A 22,449-nucleotide genomic window follows, 5' to 3' on the forward strand; every position below is an offset into this window, starting at 1 on the left:
GCAAAGTTCTTGGGCATCTCTGCTACTCAGCTTGATATAAGAGACAATAAACATGACTGGCAGTAAAACCTAGAAGGACCAAGATGCCTTCAATGATTCCTGACATAGAACACCTATATTTGTACCCTCTGATATGAGGGATTTTACAGTGCCCTTTCCACCACAAGAGAAGAAAGAAGTTCAGTTAAAAATAGAACCAAACAAAAAACTTATCAAAGCCTTGTGAAGGCTTTGATAAATGGCCAAGAGGCCTAAGTATATCAAGTCATACAGACAAAAAAAATCAGATAATGACATCCTAGCTAGAGAGGACTTGATAAGGATATTCCATGTGTCCATGGACAAGGCTGGGGAATTCATTTATATGACCAGCCAAGGAAACATTTAGCTCCAGAAAATACTTAACATTATCAAGACAACAATTTGTTTGAGAATGCTGTGTTGGAACATATAGCAGTTTATCCTGGAAGAAGCTAGATGCAGAGGTCTACCTTTATGAATACCTTCTCTTGGCTAGTGCTCTTTAAATAGAGCTGTGACAGAGCTGAATAAATTTTTGCTGACAGGACTATAAACCCTTACACACTAAAGCCCAGCAGCAGACTAAGGAGCAGAGATCCTTAGAGATCTTTAAGCCTCTTAACTCTAATAATAGCTCTGGGGTCTTCTAGACACTGAATTTCAGTTTTGAAGAGGCTGTATATGCTAACTGTGCAAACCATTTAGAGATAGCAAAATGCTATTTTCAGTAAATTATTGCCGATTACACTGCAACACAATTGTTGCAGTGTAAAAAAGCACAGGTTGGCAACACTAGAATCAGAAACAACATCCTGAGTTAGAAGAAACCCATAAGAATCACTGAGTCCAAATTCTGGCCATGCATGGACATCTCCAGGAATCATATCACCTTCAAGGCCACAGAAACTTTTAATAACAAGCAAATAGCTTTTTTGCGAGTGGCACTTCAAAACAGCCCCCTTTCTTAAGACAAATGTCTCAACCAAGTTTCCTGTTGAGCTTACAGATTTTCCTTCAAGGTACTCCCCATTAGTATGGCTACCAGCCGACCTCTGCAAGCACATTATTATAGTGGGAGGTACTGAGAAACACTTGAAAGACAACACAGTCATTCATCACAGCCAGCACAGGTTCATGAGGATAAAGTCCTGCTTGTCAAACTTAATTTCATTTCTTGCCAAGATAAGCCACCTAGCTGATCCAGGGTATATAATCTTTTTGGGTTTCAGTAAAGCTTTCCATACTGGCTCTCCCAGTGTCCTTCTGGACAAAACATCCAGCCCACAGCTGAATAAACACATAATGGGATGGGTGAGCAACTAGCTTATGGGTCAGGTGCAAATGAGGTCACATCAGACTGGTGACCTGTCACTGCTGGGGTTCCACAGGGCTCCACCCTCAGACCTGTGCTCTTGAACAGCTTCAGAAATGACCCGGACACTTAGAAACCCTGTGAAGGAGTATTAAGCAAGTTCACAGAAGATAAAAAATTCGGAGGAGCTGTTGACTCCCTCATAGGCAGGGAGTCAACCTTGATCAATTAGAAAGCTGAGCAATCACTAACAGTATGAAGTTTAACGAGGGGGAGTGTTGGACTGTGCACTTAGGATGGGGCCACCCTGGATGTGTGTACAGACTGGGGACAAGAGACTGGACAACAGCTCCATGGATGCCATGGATGGGACCTGAGGGTCCTGGTCAGTGGCAAGCTGAACACAAGTCAGCAGTGCCCTGGCATCCAGGAGGGCCACCCGTGTCCTGGGGTGCATCAGGCACAGCATTACAGCCAGGCAAGGGAGGGGATTGTCCCACTCTGCTCTGCACTGGGGCAGCCTCAGCTCAAGTGCTGGGGGCAGTTCTGGGCGACACAACGGAAAAAAGATATTGAGCTGTTAGAGACCATCCAGAGGAAGACAATGAAGGTAGAAAAGGGCCTTAGATGAAGGCCATATGAGGAGTGGCTAAGGTAATTTGGTCTGTTCAGCCAGGAGAAGAGGAAACTGAGGGTGCAGTTACAACTTCTTTGAGGGAAGGGGAAGAGGAGCAGCAGGCATTGATCTCTTCTCTCTGGTGACTAGTGACAGGACCAGAGGGAATGGTCTGAAGTTGTGTCAGGGGAGGTTTAGGTTGGATATCAGGAAGAATCTTTTTCAGCCACAGGGTGGTTTGAGCACTGGAACAGACTCCCCAGGGACGAACCCTGACAGACCTCAAAAAGCACTTGGACAACACTCTTAGGCACATAGTGTGATTCTTGGGGATGTCTCGCACAGGGCTAAGAGTTGTATTTAATGATCCTTCTGGGTGCCTTGTAACTCAGAATATTCTGTGATTCTATGACCTTGCCTCTTTGTGGTCCATTACAGAGCACAAAGAAGAGAAAACAGCAGGCAGAATGAATTATCAGAGCAATAGAGAGAGTGAAGCTGTTCTACACAGAAGAATAGTATGTCTTTCCTGGGCTTGAATAACTGAAATCTGGAGACTCAAATAATAAAAGTTCAAATAAAAAAATACTCCCAAGATAAGTACTGACACTGCAACTGAGTGAAATGCAAAGGAGCAAAATCCCCTTGTTTTGACATACATATATAGTGAGGACAAAAGCAGACATGCTCCTTTATGTATTGGCAGGACAAAGGCTTTGCACATATATGCTTGACAATGTTCAAAAAAACCACTGACCAACATATATAAACTAAAGAAAGTATCGACTTTCCAATGTCAGCCTTGCTTAATTGTCTGTAATTGGAAACCTCCTGGAGCATCAACATTTCCAAAAAGGAAACAGAGAAAACATCCTTGAAATGAGAGTTTCTAGTCAGAGTAAATGTCCTTCAGTTTCAATGTTACATTCAAATTAGCATACGCAGTTATTTTCTGCTATTCTTCTGCAAGGTAAGAAAATAAAACCTGCAAAGGAAGTTAGCATTTAATGTCAGTGACAGAGTTTCAATTTATATGGCAAACAAGAAGTCTGGCTCCATGATTTTTGGTATCCAACAGGTTCTGAAAGACGGCTCTAAAATACAAATCAGAACTATCACTCTGATTCACTGAGAATTCTTTGGAAGTGTGGTGCAAGAGTTCTTTCAGATCTGATTTAAATATGCAACATGGAAGCCAACTACCACAGACTGTATATAGAAACATTTTAGTAATAGGCACCTTAGACAAACACTTCAGTGTGAAGGCAGCTGTCATCTGCCTGACCTTCCTCAACAATACATGAAGTTAAGCTCCTAGCAAGCTGGATCTAAAGCAGTGAGGAAGGTATTTATGGCCTTGATCAGCACTACCCTGCACCTACACACTGGTTGACAGCACTTCTCTGTCACTGGCAGCCACCACAACTTTAGGTCCCACTGGTTTTGCCCATCCCTCTACAGTATAGGTCTCCCCAGGCAATACTTCAACATTCTTCTGTCTGTTCTTCCAAGTAGCTGCTTCTGAAAGCAATAGAGCTTAAACTATTGAACTGCTGGAGTATGTGTCCAGAGCAACCAAATCTGGGGAAAAAAGCAGACTTGGCCAGCGTTCTTGAAAGGCTGAAGATCCCCACTGCACATAGTGGCCTCACTCAGTAAGGAGCTTTTCCTTACAAGGATGTGGAAGCTTCTTACATCATCCAGTTACAGCAATCCTTGGAATCCACTCCAGCTTTTACAGCTTTTAGTCTGATATGCAATTAATTATTTTGCATTGGAAGCTATGATATCTATCTTCTTACCCTAAGCAACAACAGAACACATCAAACCGCTTGTTTTTAACCAAGCCTCATGTTAACTGGGAAGATGAAACAGGACTAGAGTATGTTGGCCAGAAAAGCTGTAGCATGTCCATTGTTAAAAACATTAATGGATACAGACTCAGACAGACTACAGGTGACCTGCGTGAGCATGGAGGTTCCATTAATAATCAAAAGAGGTCCCTTCCAACCTTAGTGATTCTGTTTCTGGTAGTAATTTCTGTACTTGCCTGAAATGTTAGAATGCAAATCATACTAGGTATATTTTTTGTATTTTCTTTTAAACTAAAGAATCCCTATTGTCAAGATATCCTCTGTTCAGGTTCAACTTGTGTTCAGAGCTGGGATGGTAAGCTCTACAAAGTTCAAGAGTGTCTTTAGATTACCTCCTTACCCATCCTCTTTGCCCTCCCACTCCATTACTCTGCACATCACAGTGAAATACTTGTTCTCCAGTTTCTTGTGCTTACAAGACCCTGGCTTCTGAAAACACACAATTACAAAGGAAATCATTATGCAATAAGACAGCTGAGTCAATCTAACAACTCTATACTGTTGAGGGTTGCCCCTATTCCTCACATCTTTATGCCAGCACTGAGGATCAGCAGACACCTCTGTCAGCAGTTCTTTTTGGTTATAATACTCTTTACCTCATAATGCATTGAACTTCTACAAGGTCAGAAAAGGACAAGATTTAACACACAGGAGATGCACAGACTGCAGGAATAAGGAAAGAAGCTGTCAAATGTAGTCTGACATAATTTGGTGGCTCATTGTGTTGTCTAACCACTCATTACCATGACTAAGTTTCAGGTATATTGATTTACAGCCTGTTCTAGCACTGTGTTTGGACAGCAAAGTCATTCTGGACCTTCTGTCCTCAACTCGCTGATTTCTACATGTGCTATGACACCATCAGTGAGGCTGACACTAACTGTAGTCTGTTCTGTGATGAAGTATGTTCAGCACTTCTAATTACATTTTAGGTAGAACATGTCTTGTGTTCTCTGAACTCTGTTCTAAATGGCTACTGGCTCTGTGTCTAAACACCAATTTCTTCAATGAGCATAGCAAAAGAAAGTTACTGTAATTCAAGAGCTCATCTACTGGAAACAGCTTTTAGGGTTTGTCTAAAACTGTGAGCTTTCATTCATTTGTACTACCAGGTGTGATAGCCTGCTCCATTGTCTCCTCCGTGTGCAAAGTACATTAGAGTTGGATTTTTTTATTCTTTCAAGTCTGTTTCTCTGTTTAGAAGGATGACATTTGCTTCACAAAGCTTAACTGTGGTATAGAAATTCTCTCTCTGAGAGTAAAGACCTGACAAAACCAATATTTCTCAAGCAATACAACTCTCTACTGTGGCAATCCTTCTCTTTTCTGAGCATACCTGTTTAATTAATCTGAATGTTACAGTAAAAACTCAGATGCCAGTTGCATTAGTATGTAGTACCTATTTTGTTAAGACATAGTGTACTGCCCAGGACCAGATTCAGAAAACAACAGTCTCAGTCCTATTTCTGTCAATTTGTTTACCATTTAATCCTGGCATTCTCCCAAGCCTTCAGTTTCACTTTCTGCAAAAAGTCCCAACATGTATAAATGTAAAATATGAATCTGAGAACTATATAAAGCTAAAAAAAGTTAAAATAAATAAAACATCCTACCACTCAATAAAGCAACATCTCATTGTTGTCTCATGCAGGTCTCATTCTTATCTAAAAAATTCTCCACCTTTCTTTAGTAATAACCTTCAACTTGTAGTGACTATTATGAAAAAAACACAAAACCAAAACCTAAACAACAAACCAACCAAATACCCCCAAGACAGCAAACAATAATAAGCTAATTTCCCCCTTAATTCCTCCAATATTTTTCCAGTGATGTATTTTCAAGATTAACAGACTGTGGGACTTGTCCAACACCTTACCAGATATCCAAGAGATCAAGTGAAGAAAACTAAGCCCTTCTTTACCCTGGAAAGCCTCCTCCTCACAGTAAACAGCTAGGAAAATGGTCTCCAGTTTGAGGAGCCTTTTCACACAGCATCAGGCAATATAATCAATAAAGGTCACTACAGTGACTTAAGGTCTCTAAAGAATATGCTCACATTACATATTGTTTAGCTTTATGTTTATTGAAAAGCAGTAAGAAACCTGACTGAGAAATGATAGATTACAGACAAAAAACTGTTCTCTGACAACTAATAGTTAATCTGGTAAGTAGCAGAGCCAGTATTTTATGGAAAGGAACATCTTTGTTCTAGAACTGCTGAAAAGCATATGTATCTCTTCCAGCACAAGTGGAATTTCAAAATTCAGAATGCTAGTGTTATTTTTCTATCAGCTCCTTCAGAAAACAAGCAGAAAGACTAAGGCAGTCATTACCACAAGACAACTCCAGAATCAATTCAATATGCATCCCTTCATTCTGTCAATTCCGTCAATCTGCTTGTTATTCATTCTACAAAAATATTGGCTCTAGGATTGCTGCTTTCACCAAAACTTTGGGTTTTATAAACATGGAATAACTTCAGAGGCACAAGGTATGATAGAGTCTGACAGGATCCATCTGTCCTGATGGATGATGGGCTGTTTGGCTGTTAAGTGACCCACTGTGCCACTCAGACGCTCACAACGTTATGAAACAGGATGAGATTCACCTGAGAGTACATAAGGGACCTGGAAGAAGCACTTGCCAAGCTGCTCTCCATCATTTATCACTGGATAACCAAGGAGGCTGATGACTGGAGGTTGGCTAATGTGATGCCCACCCACAAGAAGGGCTAGAAAGAAGATGTGGAGAACTACAGGCCTGTCAGCCTGACCTTGGTGCTGGCAAAGGCTATGGAACAGTGCAATTTGAGTGTGAACATATAGCACATGCCAGACAACCAAGGCATCAGGGCCAGACAGAATAGATTTGGGGAGAGACAGGTCTCATCTGACCAACCTGATGTCCTTTTATGACCAGGTGATCTCCCCAGAGGGTGAGGGAAAGACTGTGGATGTTGTCTACCTAGAGCTGAGCAAAGCCTATGACACCATCTCCACAGCACACTCCTGGAAAAGCTGGCAGCCCACGGCTTGGACAGCAGTGCTCTTTGCTGGGTTGGAAACCAGCTGTACAGTCAGGCCCAGAGAATGGAGGTGAATGGTGTCACATCAGCTGGGGGCTGGTCACTAGTGGTGTTCTTCAGGAATTAGTATTTGGCCCAATCCTGTTTAAAATCTTTACTGATGATCTGTATGAGGTCAACTGTGCTCTCAGCATAATTCACTGATGACAGCAAACTGTGGGAATGTTGGCCTGCTGGAGGGCAGGAAGGCTCTGCAGAGGCATCTGGACAGGCTGGATCAATGAGCCAAGGACAAAGATATGAGGTTCAGTAAGGCCAAGTGTCGGGTCCTGCCCATGGGTCACAACTCCATGCAGTGTTGCAGGCCGGGGTAGAATGCCTGGAAAGCTGCCCAGCAAACAAGGGGATGCTGGTCAATAGCACCTGGTGGACAAGAAGGCCAATGGTATCCTGGCTTGTATCAGCAATAGTGTGGCCAGCAGGACCAGGGCCTTGATCGTCCCTCAATATTCAACACTGGTGAGGCCACACCTCAAGTTGTGTGTCCAGTTCTGGGCCCTTCATGACAAGAAATACATTTAGATGCTGGAGCAAGTCCAGAGAAGGGTGAAGGAGCAGGTGAAAGGTTGGAGCTGGAGAAGGTAAATCCTATGAGGAGTGGCTGAAAGAACTGGGGTTGTTCAGCCTGAGGGAGAGGAGGCTCAGGGGTGACTTTATTACTCTCTGCAACTCCCTTTGAGGAGGCTGTAGCCAGGTGGGGGTCCATCTCTTCTCCCAGGCAACCAGTGACAGGACAAAAGGACACAAACTCAAGCTGCACTGGGTGTGGGGTTCAGGTTGGAGATTAAGAGGAATTTCTTCACTGAAAAGGAGATCAGGCAGTGCACAAACTGCCTTTCTGTCCATGGCTGTAATTAAGATAACAATGAAATTTTATGGGCCAGAAACACGGTATGAGGAGGTTACATACATCTTCAGAGAGCCCTGGTCTTTATAACTCTGAACAGCCCTTTCTTATTAGCCAGCTGAAGTTGTATTTGTATCCTTTTTCAACTCACTTGTTACAATTCTGACCAGCATATACCCACATGTTACTCCTGAGGAATCCCACCAGTTTACTGAAAGTAAATCATTCCAGGCTTTCTCCATTTCCAGTCTTTAAACCAACTAAACTTCCATGCAAGGACATGCCCTAATGTCCTAGGACAGCCTAATTCTCTAAAAGCTTTTGTAAAAAAAAACCATGGAAATTCAAGCAAAAGTTTTGAGAAAAGATCTAAGAGTTTGGGTTTCTCTTGCACTGCTATATCTCCATCACCATCACATCACACCTGAATTACAGAATTCAAGCAACTGAGGAGAGTTGAGCATGTAAAAGGAAGAAAATCCCTTAAACATGCATAAAATTCAGTAAGGAGATTTATATTTTGACTGCAAAGGGAACCATTTTGTCATGTTGCCAGTACCAAATACAAATTTATTATTAAGTTTTGGTTGTGACTTACAAAAAAAAAAAAGAACTTTTTAATTTACATGCCTACATGCCTCTCACACCTCTGCTGCAATGCTTTCTCTCCCTCAAGTTCAGCTGCCTGCATCCCAAGGATTCAAGGCTGAGCTCAAACACAGTAAAACTATATAACTTTGACTTAGAATTGCAAGAAAACAGCCAAGGTGTGAGAAAGACTTGTGACAAAAATACGTAGAAGGATAAGAAATGGGACAAGAGTTGCAAGTGTAAAATAGGGATCACTAGCTGCTCAAAGACACATGACAAAGTAATTAGTCAAACAGAAAGGTAAAAAATTCTGATAAAAAAAGATGAAAGTGGAAGGGTCACTGCCAGTCATCACGTTTTTCAAAGCACAAGTGCTGGAGGTGAAAGCAAACAATTCAGCAACACTGTGGATCTGCCCAGAGCTGTTGAAGCAGACACTTTTCCTGGTTAAGGTCTGTCTAGACAATAAAGACTTCTAACCATATTTAGTGTCAGCCCCACTGCTCATGAAGGCTTGGCTACAATCTGTGACTCCTAGCCACTACTTTCTAACTTCTTACTTCTGCATTTAGCTGTGCAAAATATATTGCTACAAGATGCTCAACCAGGCTGACCTAAAGAGGGGAGGTAACAGACAAATGGAGACAAAGTCAGCCTCAGTACCTCCTCCTGCCTGAACAGTGAAGACTGAAAACAAGATCATCAACCTGCAACTTACAGTGATATTTGGCGACTTGAACTCACTAAATAGGAAAAATGTCCATTACCCATGGTTGTAAAAACATGGATATTACAATTTCCTACATAAAATTCCTTTGTTTCCACCAGAAGTTTTAGAGATTCAAAGTTATTCAGAAGCAATACTCTCCAAAGCACAGTCCTCGAATTAAAAGCTTGGAGGCACTGAAAGTGTAGCAAGTTTGTTGTCTGCTGGTTTGTAACTATGCTACACTGATCAGAATGAGTACAAAAATTGTACAAAAATATTATTCTTTAAGAAGATAACAAAAGAAACAACAGGCATGTTTTTGAGCCTTGAGGCAGACACTCCCAATGTAAGAAACCAACATGACAGAAATAATTCAGATATCAGATATCTTTACTTTCATTGGAGAGTACAGTCTGTCTTCTGCATTTCAAAGGTTCTACAAAGCTGTACATCTGCAGACAATATGTTTGAACCAGGGACTGATTATATTTAAGAGATATATAGTAGCTTTCATATAAGAAGTCCCAGTTCAAATTTCTCCATGCCTCAGCCATAATTACAATCTTGTAAGTCAATAAACTGATGGGCTTCAGAAGCTCCTTAACAGTTCTCTACAAGACTGATTGTGCCAAGATAACTTGATAGTTCTGACTGCTGTTGTACTGTGCCAGTTGTATTACAATGTTTCCATGGATTTAATCAGTGCTTATTTATGCTTAAATGACTTTATTTGCATGCTAGAATGAAAGATATAGACCCAACAGATAACAAGCAAATGGATAATTAACACAGAACAAAGATCCTGGATGAACAGGACTGACTGGAACATTAGCTACAAAAAAGACTAAAATTTGCTGCATGAATTAAGCAATTTAAGACATATCAGCTTGCTCTGTAGATAACACAGGAACCAATCATCAGCCATCAAAACAAATTGCTGCTGACTGCATACATTTCTAGTATCTGTAGTAAGGTGTTACAAACACATTTTCTATATCTGTGAGAATACCAGACATTCATGCGAATAGTGTTATTCCTGAAAATCAGCTATTCGTCTCAGTTATTTTCTCTTTTTTTTTTTTTTGGCATTTAATGCTTTTACATGAGAAAGACTCAATAGGACATACAAAAAATGTACTTCAAGAATACAAAGATTCTTATTACTTCGATACTCTTCTGTGCCACAGTTTGACAGATGCCAAAGAAGTTGAAAGTTTTCATTGATATCACTGGCCTGTTAAAGTAAAACTAAACAAAGCCTTGATGCAAAGTTGCATGACAGCATAAATGACTTATGAATGCAGAAGAAGAGACAGAAGTACAGCAGCTGAAGCCCCTCCACCCTGTGGTGATGGCAACTCATGTAAGACCTCTAAGTGGACACCCAGCCAGATACCAGCTCCTAATAAGAGATGCAATGACACCCTTGTAATCAAGGGGTTACAGCCATCAGAAGGAGGGCAAAAAGGGGCTTAGCTGTAATCTCTCCCCCCAGCCTTACTACTCTTCAATTTCATCTATTATTGTATCATAAACCTAACTTAAACATCAAAATTCCTTGGCTTAAAATGTGACAAAGACCTCTGGAAAAGTCTATAGAAAGATAAATGCAGTTAGACCTCAGACTATTCACAAAGGATGTTGGTAGCTTGTAGCTTTAAGAGGAGGTAAACCCACCAACAAGCATAAAAAGCAACTGGGGAAAATACCCAGATCAAGAACAACAAACATGGCATGGAGATCACCTGTCATCAGCTATTAGAACTGTCAGTACTGGGGTTAGTTAAAGGTGGCAAGTCAGCAATCTCAAGCACTGGCTCCAGAATACCATGGAGGCTGACCTTCCTTGTTCAAAACACAAGTCCAGCCAACAGTGATTTTCTGGGGTTTCAAAAGGAATTATTACAATTTGAGAGTGGAGTGGTGCGGTTGTGAGGGTTTTTTGTCATTGCTACAGAGCATGAAGGGAAATGCAGGTACACATAAAATAACTTTTGGTAAACGAACACTCAGAAATCTATAGGGTACTGGCATTTTCCAAAAAAATGGCTCAATACTTACTGTGCACACATGAGGCCAGTTTTCAAGCTGATAGAGCACTTCTGTGCTAAGGTCCTCCCCGTACATTTCCTGATATATCTGAGGCATCTTTGACAGTCTGACACCACTGCTGTACTTGCTCAGCAGCTCCTTAATGCGACTTTGAAGTTCATTGACATTGGCAGCAGAAGGGCCAGGGGCAACAATATGCGTCTCTGCAGTGGATGTATTCAAGCTATCTGTTAAAAAAATATTGCAGCCTTGAAGTAAACACAGCCCGACAAACAGAAAGACAGATAATTACCTCCATATTTAAAAACTAAACATGGGAGCTGCCAGCACAGCACCAACTCTAAAATGTGGCTCTCCTGCCTAGCATGGCTGGTTCACTCACCTCCTACGGCAAAGAACTATGGAAATCTCAGACATTAAATAACTACCCAAAGATGAATTTTCAATCACTGTAGTTATTTTCATAAGATGTTGCTACATATTCCTTCTGAAAGTATTCTGGAAGAGGATACAGAACCGTCAGCCTCAGTGCAGCTGAGACAGTGCACTAAGGCAGTATCCCAAGAGGGGCACAAGATAATTTCTTCATGAGTATAAACACCACAAAGATATTGCCCGACAACCAAGAACGTTCTTTTGTTTTCAGACAGGTGTACAAATCAGACCAATGATTTGCCTTTCATTCCAAGATATGTCCTAAGGAAAAGTCTCTACCCAGGAGGCAGCTTTTCTGTGCTACAGCATCCAAGGAAGCCCTCCAGTGGAGCTCAGCTACTCTGGGCAGTTTCACACATTGTGTGTAGGAATTAGGTAGTCATTATTCCAGGGGGAGGTTCACATCCCTAGCTTACCTGCTGCCTCATCTCTATTCCTTTTCTCCCTTTGGTGGGGTATATTTGCTACCAGATCTGAAGCTTCACAAATCAGGTTGACAAGTCTCAAAGAAAGCAACTGTCATTTTGCAAGCCCATCAGCTGCATAACTACTGAGCCACACAGGCAAAAGAGTATTTGCTGGATAAATACATTAGTAATGCTGCTTACTCCTGAAAGCCAGGATTTCATCCTAATACCAGATTCTTACCCCACTGGTAAAGTTAAGCTTACTCCTCCTGTTTCCAAACTCCTCACACTGGCTTTGTGATTGGCTTTGACACTTACTGCCCAAAGTTTTTCCTAGAAGACTAAGAGGCAGGCAAGCACACATTTCCTCAGCACAATGAAGTTAGAGTGAAAAGGTTCACTCAAAGAACTTGATTCCTCATCCAAACCCATCTTTATTCAAAACAACTACTAAGATGGATTTAAGATGACACCCACTCTGAGTAGTCAACAAATAATTTCTTAATGGACATACCACTTGACTCCGTGGAAGAGCTTCTGGACAGGTGAACTTGCAACTCCTTTTGAAACCGTGGTGGGACAGTCAGTCTCTTTTCAGATCTAAAATTGGAAAGCAAATCACTCTTCTGTCTCTAAATAACATTCCATTTGCTTCCAAGACTTAGACATAAAATAAAATGCATTCCACACATTCCACACACTCCTAGAAGGATTCCTGCACAAGATGAGTAGTCACAATGTCCTTGCCAGGAAGACAACCTGACCAGCAGTAACAGGATGGATCAATAGGTGGTTTCTGGTTTTTATTCATTTTTCTTATTATTGTAAGAAACAAAACACAGTAAATAGACATGAGCAAAGAGAAAGCATCTAGGAACACACAGACATTCAAGGTCTTTCTGTGGATGCTGTTGGTTACACTGTTTAACAGAGTCTTGTCTGAAGATCTTTCCCACTGAAAGTACACAAATGTCATGCTTACTCGCATTCTTCTGGGGTCCCCAAGAGAGCAGCAGTTTTTACTTGGGAATTCAGACACCAAAATGAATTCCTGACACTGAAGAGGGCACAGCGCTGTGCAGCTCACAAAGACTGGGAAAAAAAAATCAGCTGTGGAATAATTACATACACTGCAAACAAAAGGGAACAAAAGGTGGAGAAGGGAATTCAAAGACTCGGCAACATCTTCACCATAGCACAGCAGGTTGCTCTGAACCAAGCATCTCCTGACCAGAGCAGACCCTGTACATGCACTGTGTAGGCTTTGCAGAAGATCTCTGCCCAGGGGCCAGTTCTGGAATTCAGAGGGAACAGTGGAGAAAGCCATAATAAACCTCATCAGCTGCAGAAACACCAAAGGTGATTTTCACAGCTTTACCTGGACTCTGAGAAGGTAGGACAGTAGTTCAAGTATGATGCTGCGGTTAGTTGCAACAGGAAATCAAGACCAAGTAGACCAATGTGTCATCACATTGACTTTTGATCAGAGCATATCCATGAATCAGAAGGAGACCTCCCACATTCATATCTCTTCTAAGAAGCATGTTAAAAGATTTAACATTAATTAGTCTTCCCTGCTTTTATGTCCCTGTTAGATGAACCCATTGCTCCTCCATCAGCTATGGGATATCACCTGTACCAAAGACCATACTTCTATTCTGAGTCATGTCCCACTGCACTAGCTATGAAGACAGGTACTGCCCAGCCCAGCAATTTACAAAACAGGAGCACTACAAGAACATTTATGAAACTCAGAAAGTACAAAAGCAAAGCCACCATACAAAATCAAAACTTACACTCACCTGGCACTTGCTGGGTATCTGAAAAACCTCTTACAACACTTCACCTACACTACAGAAAAACTCTCTGCTTTCTGGGCACAGCCCAGATGCCCACACAAAGCAGCAGCAGTCTCTTCTTAGAAGGTGGCTGTGGCTGCCCATGCAGATTCTATGAGAAATCCAGAATCCCACTTCTTTGTATGTGTACCCACCAGTATGGCCAACTTTAAGCTGAACAGATACACAAGATAAAAAAGTCCTGTTAATGGAAGCACACTCAAAAGAGATCTTTTCTATACAGAGAGCAAAACAATCCTGTGAAATAGCTCCATGGGTAGTGAAGACTGTCCTGTGCCCCGCCTGACAACAGGAACCCATAGCTATGGGTTCTAGTCCTCCATGCCATACACACTTGTATCACCTTAAGCCTCACATCAAGTAACACAAATTATGTGACTGCAGGGTAGGCCAGCTAGAACTGCAGGCAAGTTCCAGTGAGGAAGAGGGCAGATATTCCCTGCTTAAACCATGCCATGTGAACACCTTGGAAAGGAACCTGGAACAAAGGACAGATGATTCCCTTCTGCTGCATGTAAAAAGCTTTCAGTATTAAGAGATTTTATGTAGGGTCTTCCTGTGCTTTCTGTTGTGGAAACTGTTGGTGCTGTCAATATGGTGCTGACATCGGCTTTGAGCCCAGCCATCACCAGTTTTGAGTGCTGCAATCAGGTAAGTATCATGTGAGGTGCTGCTTGCTCACACAGATCATGATGGTCGTACATCTCCAAAAGTGAGATGGGATATGGCCAGACACTGCCAGGGCTAATAAGCTTTCCTCCAGTTTGCAGGTATGGACAACTCACCTACTTGCAAGGTCTCATGTTCCTCAGCTGCTAGAAGCATGCTCCCAGCAAGAGGCCTCCTAGCTACACCTGTAGCCTGGCCCTTCACAAATGCTTGAGCAGCTATGGAGGCCTGCCAAGTCCCTATGTGTAGCTCCAGCTAGCAGCTAGTCACATCTCACTGCCACAGATCACTGCCTCACAATGAAGAGAAGCAATGCTCTTCCCTGCCAATTGCCTTACCTTGGTGAGGCCCATGCTACCCCAATCTGCTCTTTGGCCCTTGGACAGTGCTATCTAAGCAGCAAGGCCAGGTGGTGGCCAGCAGCAAATGGCTCCTGCTGCTTCAAGCAAGGGGTCACCAAGCACCTGAACCTGTTCTCATCCATGATGCTGCCTTCCAGCCTCAAGAATCTCTGCAGCTAGCTTACTAGCAAGGTCTCTCCCTGCTTCTGAGGGTCCACAGCAACATAGTCAGGATAACCTCAGATTGCTGCTATAAAGACAAGCCTCAGACCCTGCAACAGCATCTGCAAGAAAGCCTCAGACAATTACCTTCAGCATTTCTCTGTTGTCATGTGAGTGTGACAGAATTGGGAAGACAAACAGCCTGTTCCCTTTCCACCAAATGCTACACAGGGGCAAGCCCCTGAAACTGTGATCATAAAAATCTCTGCAAAGAGTATCACAAAGCACGACAAAGGTCAGACATAGACTTTGGCAGTCACAAGAGAACCACCATTTCCAGCCTCACTGAGGAGCTTCATTACATGATACTGGGTGGAGCACCAATACCTGTCAGCATCCAAAGTCTGTGACTGGCAGGACATTGTGTCAAGGCAAGGAACATACATGTGCCATAGCAGTACAGATGGTCAACAGAGAAGGAGAAAACAGAGATCCCTATGTGCAATCATGATTGCACAATCATGGTTGTCCTTTCCTACAATGTGGGTACATGGAGGGGCAGGGTGGGTTACAGAAAGTCAAAAACTGCACACAAATAACAGCTCACTCCAAAGTGGGAAATGAGGCAGAGACAGAGGACTTGTATCAGTCAGCCTGAGCTGTCAAGGCTCAGTCACTCTCGTAGGCAAGTGCTGACACCCCTGGTGGAATAGAGCCCTCAAGCCTGTGACATAAGTATGAGGCTGCTGTCAGCCCAGGATTTTTGGATATGCTGTATGTAACTCCACTCATTGCACACTGTTTTTTTAAGTCAGGACCTCCTGGCTCAAAGAAGGTTTCCCTCCTGCAATTCCCAAAGTACAAGCAACTACAATGGTTCAGGAGGTACAAAATGTCCCCAGCAGCAAGGACACACGGATCTTGCCAGCCCTGCTTCAAACTGGCCAAGCTGAAACAAATTAGCAAATTAGTCCAGTCACATACAGCCTTGTATTCACATGGAATATGAATCACATATCCCTGAACTCTCTCTTCACTATGTACCCAAGCTAACAGGATAGCATTTGGACTCTACAAAAGCACAAGATGTCTCCTCCTCCAAAAATAAGATGGGCCAAAGCTGTCTTTCCTTGTAGCTTGTCCTACAGTGCAGGGCAGAAATAGACAACAGGAAGAAAGGCAGAACACTTACCTAAAAGGAGGAGACTTCCAGAGATGAACAAAGATAACACAAGATGTAGCAGACTCCATTAGGAATAGCCGGAAGAGGGTTGACATCTACCTAATTTTATTTCACATGTTACAAATCTTTAACTGCTATAAAATATTTCCTGTATTTTCCTTACAGTAACTAACTTGGAGAAAACTCTAAGTGCTCTTTTTGCTTTGCCTGAGGCAAAGTGCCTCTGCCTTCTGGAGAAGTGCCACTTAAAAATATGCACTCATCTGCACACACAGAAAAGGGAAAGCCCAAGCACAGCTCCTACATTTTTGAGTCACAGCAGGATAGCTTAGTCCTTCTCCCCTCTGCACAACAGTGAATGGTGCATAGAACTCATGCAGGTGAGTGGGGCAGGACGTGGCTGCTTTCTGTGGATCTTCCAGAAAGAGCACGCACCACAGCAGGATTAAGCTGTTGTGCTGCTCTAGGCCACTTGACAGCTACGCCACCGTGGAAGCGGCACACCACTGCCGTTTCCATTCAACGCCAGGCTGACTTCCAACCCATCCTGGGCTGCAGTCCTCCCCCTGCAGAGGATTACCACCACAATCACAGCTCCGGTGGACTTAGCACAGCCACAATGAGCAACAGCAAACACTTTCTCAGCACCGTCAGCTGACAGCCCAGAGCAGCCGAAAACAACACAGAAAGAAATGATGGGGCAGCAGCTGACTAAGCCACCCGGATTAGAGAAGCTCAAATGGGGCTCAAAAGCAGCATAGCAGCATGCACCGCTAACCCAGCAGAACTGCAGCTCCAGCCCCCATCTCAGTTCACCCAAACACAGTCAGCTGGCTCCTGGCTCCGAGTACGCCGAGAAGGGGCACAAACACTGATGCTGCAACACAGAAGTGAGGCAAGAGGGAAAGAGCAGCCACCTGCAGACAACCATTACCCTCAACACACACATCACCTGCCACTGCATACAAATCTGCTTCTCATGCTTTCTGTCACACTAGCCACAACAGCTCCCTCCTGGGCCTAGGCAACAGCACCACACTCCCTTGCTCTGGCACTTAGGCCACATTTCTCCCAAGAAAACATGGGAACAGGCGAGAGCACAGGCTATCTATGACAGTACCAAGAAAGGCAAAACATCATCTGTCTCCTTCCTGGATATCATCCCACATTCAGACTTCACTTGCTGCAAGCGTAGGGCCTGGATTCTTACTGGATCCCAAAAGGCACTGCTTGCATGGCAGCATCCAAGGGTCCATCACACTTAATTTCCCCTCACTTGTGCACACACACACACACTGACCTGTTGACCACAGTGACATGTCTCTGCATGGGGATTTCTTTAGGTGATCCACTCCCAGCAGCTGAAGGTAAGGCAGATCGGGCACTCTCCACAACAGGTTTCACACCTCCACATGCCACTTCTCTGCCTCGGGACAGGCGAGGAACAGGCCTCTTACCACCTTCTTCTGGCATGTTCAAAGACCAGGGCTGCCGCAGAGTTCCTTTAGGTTTTCCTAGAGTTTGCAGATGCAGCCATGAGTAGCATTCTTCTCCACCCAGTCTACCTCCACATCCCTGGGCACCTCCTGTACTGCCATCCAAAGGGTTTGTTTGGTACTCGTGCTTGTGGTACCTGAATTCCCACCACACAGCACAGTGACCAAGTTCCACCCACAGAGGAACACACCAACATTCAGGCCACACTGGGATAAACAAGCTCTTGGTCACCTTGCTGTTCACATATTGGATCAATTTTGGAGGTTTCAAACATTTCCAAGGGGATTGATGTGCAAGACAGTGAATCAACCTGCCTTTGTAATCCCTACCACTTAACTGGGATATGAGCCACTAGTTCAGCTTCCCAACTGGCATTCTTGTAGAAAAGCAAGAAGCAGCAATCACTTCATTACAGACAAAAGGGGAATACACACAAACTATGAAACCCACTGTTGTTCCAAGCTGCCAATCAGCAGCAAACAGGTCCTGCCTGGACTTAATCCTGGGCCGAATTCCACAGTCAGTCACACAACAGAACAGCAGTGAGGAAAACCTGACCCACATTTTAGGAAGACACTGCTACAGAAGCTTATGCAAGAGGTAGGAGGTAAAAAAGAGGTGAAAATGGGCATCAGAACTTTTGTGGCACTGGCATCAACAACAGGAATCTCTGAAACAGCCACAGATGATGCTACAAGGACTCCTTCTCACTGTGAGGGAATGGTTCAATCCTCCCACTCCACAACAGGCACATTTCTTGCCTGCATCTCACAAAAGCAGGAGCATATGAAAGTCAAGCCAAGCATCCTACAAGGACTTTGTTTTCCAAGATCATTCATACCTTACATACACGCCTGAAAAGGGCTTCCTCTCTGATCATGGCTTTCAGATATAAGCACCCTTGTCAAGAACACTCACCCGCCCAAGAACCCTCGACTTGGATACTGTAACTTCTGGCCATAGGTGACACACCCTCAGAGCCAAGACTTTTGCTGCAGTAGTGTCCTGGGTTGTAAGATAAGCTTGTATTCTATTTGCCATCTGTCGAAGCTTGGGCGGGTTTGTTATCTCTCCCAAAGACAATAGTTTGCCCCGTAGAGGCAATGGTTTGTTTATACACTATTGACTGACTCACTGCCGGGCTGGTAAATGTAACACCATCCCATTGTGAGGGGTCCCACCCAGAGGGGGAAGCCAAGCACTCTATTATTGTTTAAAGGGGTAGCTTTTTGGGGAGACGAGGCAGCTCTCTTTGCGGGACTCCCAGAAAAGCAGCGCGCGCTCTCTCTTTGCGGAATTCCCAGAGAAGTAGCTCCCTCTCTCTCTTCGCGGGATCTCGCAGCGAAACAGCCGGTGAGGCGGCGGCGGAGCTCGGAGGCAACCCCGGCACAGAGGAAGACCGGCCCCACTGCCACCAGATCTTCAGAGGAAAACTATACCCTTCTAAAGATCACCACTGCAGCTGCAATTCATCAGCCACTGCAAGGGGAGCAATCATCCCAGCAGGACTGCTACTGGCACCCCGAATCCTCAGGCTGTGGACTTTTTTCACTGGTTTTGTTTGTACCGATTACATTTGCCTTTTTAAATTGTTGTCTAGTTTTTCTCCTAGTAAAGAATTGTTACTCCCATTCCCATATCTTTGCCTGAGAGCCTTTTAATTTAAAACTCCTAGTAATTCAGAGGGAGGGAGTTTACCTTCTCCATTGCACAGGAGGCTTTAGCCCTCCTTCACAGACTCCTGTCTTGTCAAACCAAGACAAGTAGCTGCACAGTTCTTTCATAAAGGCCCTCTAGAGCTGCCTATGGCTTACCTGATAAACTGACCGGAGATGTGTTCTTCAGCCTCATCTGACAATTCACCTGCCAGACTGTTTTTTTCTTGGAACTCCTCTGTCGGGCCACCAGTTGAGCAACTCGTACAGTTTCACTGCAACTAACAGCATGGCAAATGACCTTGTAGGAGCAGGAAGGGGACAGAGAAAAATCAGTCAGTGAGACCCATGCTCATCCACAGCCCTCAAAATCACTTGTATCCTTTTCCAAGCCTGTAACTGTTGAATCATGCAGGCCACCAGGCAGTTCAGGAAAGGCTTCAGCAGTAGACATGGATCTTGGAGATCTCAATCACCTTTTGTGAAATCAACAAGCCAGACAGGGAGAGCCTTTCCATCACCTTTCCACATTAGGTTGGGCCTCTCTGAGAAACAGCCTGGTTTCTAACTGCCACCCCACAGTCCCACAATCTTGCTTTATAACTCCGGGAAGCCATGGGGTTGCAGCCTGTCCTTGTTCCTCCTGCCAAGGCTCACTAGAGGCTCTGGCACCACACTGACCCTTTGGAGCAGGGTTGCCTTTGCCCCCACTTAAAAAAGAAACTGCACAGCTATCCTGGCTGTACCAAACAAAGGCACTGGGCTGGCCCCCAACAACAACCCAACCTTGGACAACGCCACAGGTACCTCCCTGCCCAAATTCATGGCCTCTTGCCTCAACATCTAATCACCACATGCCATCCTGTAGATTGATACAGGAACTTGGCCTTGGCAAGACACTAAATCATGTGCTTAGCATGCAATTTGCCTGAAAAGAAGATGAAAGCCCAAACCTTTGGGCCATTCAACTGCTGCAAAGGCAGCAGGGTGAGTACTCCTCCAGGATTCTCTAAGGACTCCTGGCAGTTACCCCAAAACCACTAAGTTAAAAATGGAAGTCTGTGGTCTCAGCCATATTCTGTGGTGGAGGTAGAGGTTGTGAAAGGGTCCCTTTCTCAATGGTGCCATGGGGCCAGCACTACTACCTTGCTAGCCATGGTCCCCAAGGCACATCACAGATGGCCATTTTGTACCGGAGCAGGGCAAGAGAAACTCAGGGATTTCACCAGCACTTCTGAAATTTAGCAGTCAGCAGCTCCAAAAAGGATCTTTTCTCACAATCAAGACAGGGCAATTAAAGCAGTAAAACAACAAAAGCAAGAGATTGCTAAGCAGCAACAACTTGTTCCAGGGATCTTCTCAAATGTCCCAGGGTGACACACACAGCCTAGGAAAACAGGCAATGGATGATGACACTAGAAGCCAGGCAACTCCTCCAGCAGTGCCCTCCAGCTCATCCTTCCCCCTCCTCTTCTGCTGCACACCCAGCACCTTTGCTGGGCTGGCTCAACCCAGAGCCACTACAAGGAGGGTCTCTCCTTCTGAGGGAGAGCTCTCCTACTCCAGGAGCTCTGCTTACAAATCAGATAGTGTGTCTGCTGCACAGTCAGCACTGATAAAAACAGCAACCCAGCAGTGTTACCACTGTAGTGATTAAATGCTAGGAATCACAGAAAAATTAAGGCTGGAAAACATTGCTACAATTCATGTAATACGGCATCTTTGCTCAAAGCAACATCAACTAGTTAGTCAGGTGGTGGCTTATCTTCAAAGACAAAGAACTCTCAACCACTCTGGACAACTTCTTCCATTGTTTAGTCAGCCTCACTGTAAAAAAGTGGACGGTTTAATGTTTACATGGGACTGCTTTTATTTCACTCTGCTATCATTGTCTCTTGTCTGTTCACTGAATACCACTGAGAACTGGAGATGGAGTCTGGCTCCATGGCTTTTTTTTAGTCCCTTTAACAGACATAAGGATAAGATTTCCCTGAGCTTTCTCTTTTCCTGCACAAACAATTCCTGCTCTCTGAGCCCTGCATCAGAGATGTGATGTTACAGTCCCTTCATAATCTTCACAATCATTCCATGAACTTACTTCAGTGTGGCCATGTCTGTCTTATCTGGGAAGCTTAGAAAAGGATGTGGCTTCACTGCTGCTGAGCAGAAGGGAATTAATTATCACCCCCATCAGAGTGCTGGCAACTCTTCCTAATGAATCCCAGTATGCTGTTGGTCTCCCTTGCTACAAATGGCACCCTGCTCACTGTGAACTCTGCACCCACCAGGGCATTTCTCTGCCAAGCTACTTTTCAGTTGGTCAACCCTAAAACTATACAGGAATATGGGGTTTTTCTTGCCCGTGTGCAGGACTTGGCATTTCTGTATACTGAACTTCAGAGGGCTCCTGCTGCTCAATTTCTCTAGGTTCTTGAAATCCCTCGGAACAACAAGCACATTCATCTGCTCTATCAGGTTTCTCCTGTCATCTACAGACTTGCTGAAGATGATCTCTGTCCCATCACCTAGGTCATTCATGAGTACATTAGACAGCAGTTCCTGAGCACCTACTCCCAGGGCACATCACTTTTAAGCGGTCTCCCAATAGGTTTTGTGCCACTGTTAGAGAAGAGGATATTACAAGCCCTATCAAAATTTCAGTTAAGCTATATCCAATGCTCTCCACTCAACCAATCATCTCAATTTAGAAGGGTATTTATTTGGTAACATATTATTTTCACTTCACAAATCCATACTGACTTGCCTTCTTATCTTTCAAGTGGCTGGAACAGCTTTCCAGGATTAGACACTCAACAACTTTCCAACAGTTCTACATCAGGCTGATATTCCCACCCCTCCCAGTAAAGGGTGGTGCTTTCTTTCAGTCCTCAAGAACCTCCCACAAATTACCATGACTTTTCCAAGGTAACTGACACTTGTGGGTGCCTCGTGGACGTAGGCACATTCAGTTTTTCCAAATGTTCCCTATCTTAATCCTTCACAACAAGGTTTAGACTTCCTTGCCCTGCACTTTCCTCAGCCTATTTGCATAGTATGTCTATACCCCTTCCAGCCCACCGAATTCTGCTTCTACCTCCTGTGTGCATGCTTCTAATGGTAGATTTAAGTTAGGC

At 43.9% G+C, this 22,449-nt stretch overlaps 1 protein-coding gene across 8 annotated transcripts in view; it reads right to left on the reverse strand.

The window, feature by feature from the left end:
* Window positions 1-22,449, reverse strand: part of TDRD7 (tudor domain containing 7) — a 46,340-nt gene that overhangs the window by 14,708 nt on the left and 9,183 nt on the right. For all 8 annotated transcript variants that reach the window (XM_077790512.2, XM_021537123.3, XM_085566473.1 and 5 more), the window contains 4 exons: window positions 19,475-19,616; window positions 17,464-17,677; window positions 12,464-12,549; window positions 11,117-11,334 (listed from right to left, as the gene is read on the reverse strand). In XM_077790512.2, the coding sequence (XP_077646638.1) occupies window positions 11,117-11,334; window positions 12,464-12,549; window positions 17,464-17,677; window positions 19,475-19,616 (660 nt within the window). The remainder of the gene's footprint in view (window positions 1-11,116; window positions 11,335-12,463; window positions 12,550-17,463; window positions 17,678-19,474; window positions 19,617-22,449) is intronic.

The sequence above is a fragment of the Lonchura striata genome, chromosome Z, assembly GCF_050655825.1.
Source record: "Lonchura striata isolate lonStrDom1 chromosome Z, ASM5065582v1, whole genome shotgun sequence".
Lineage (NCBI taxonomy): Eukaryota > Metazoa > Chordata > Aves > Passeriformes > Estrildidae > Lonchura > Lonchura striata.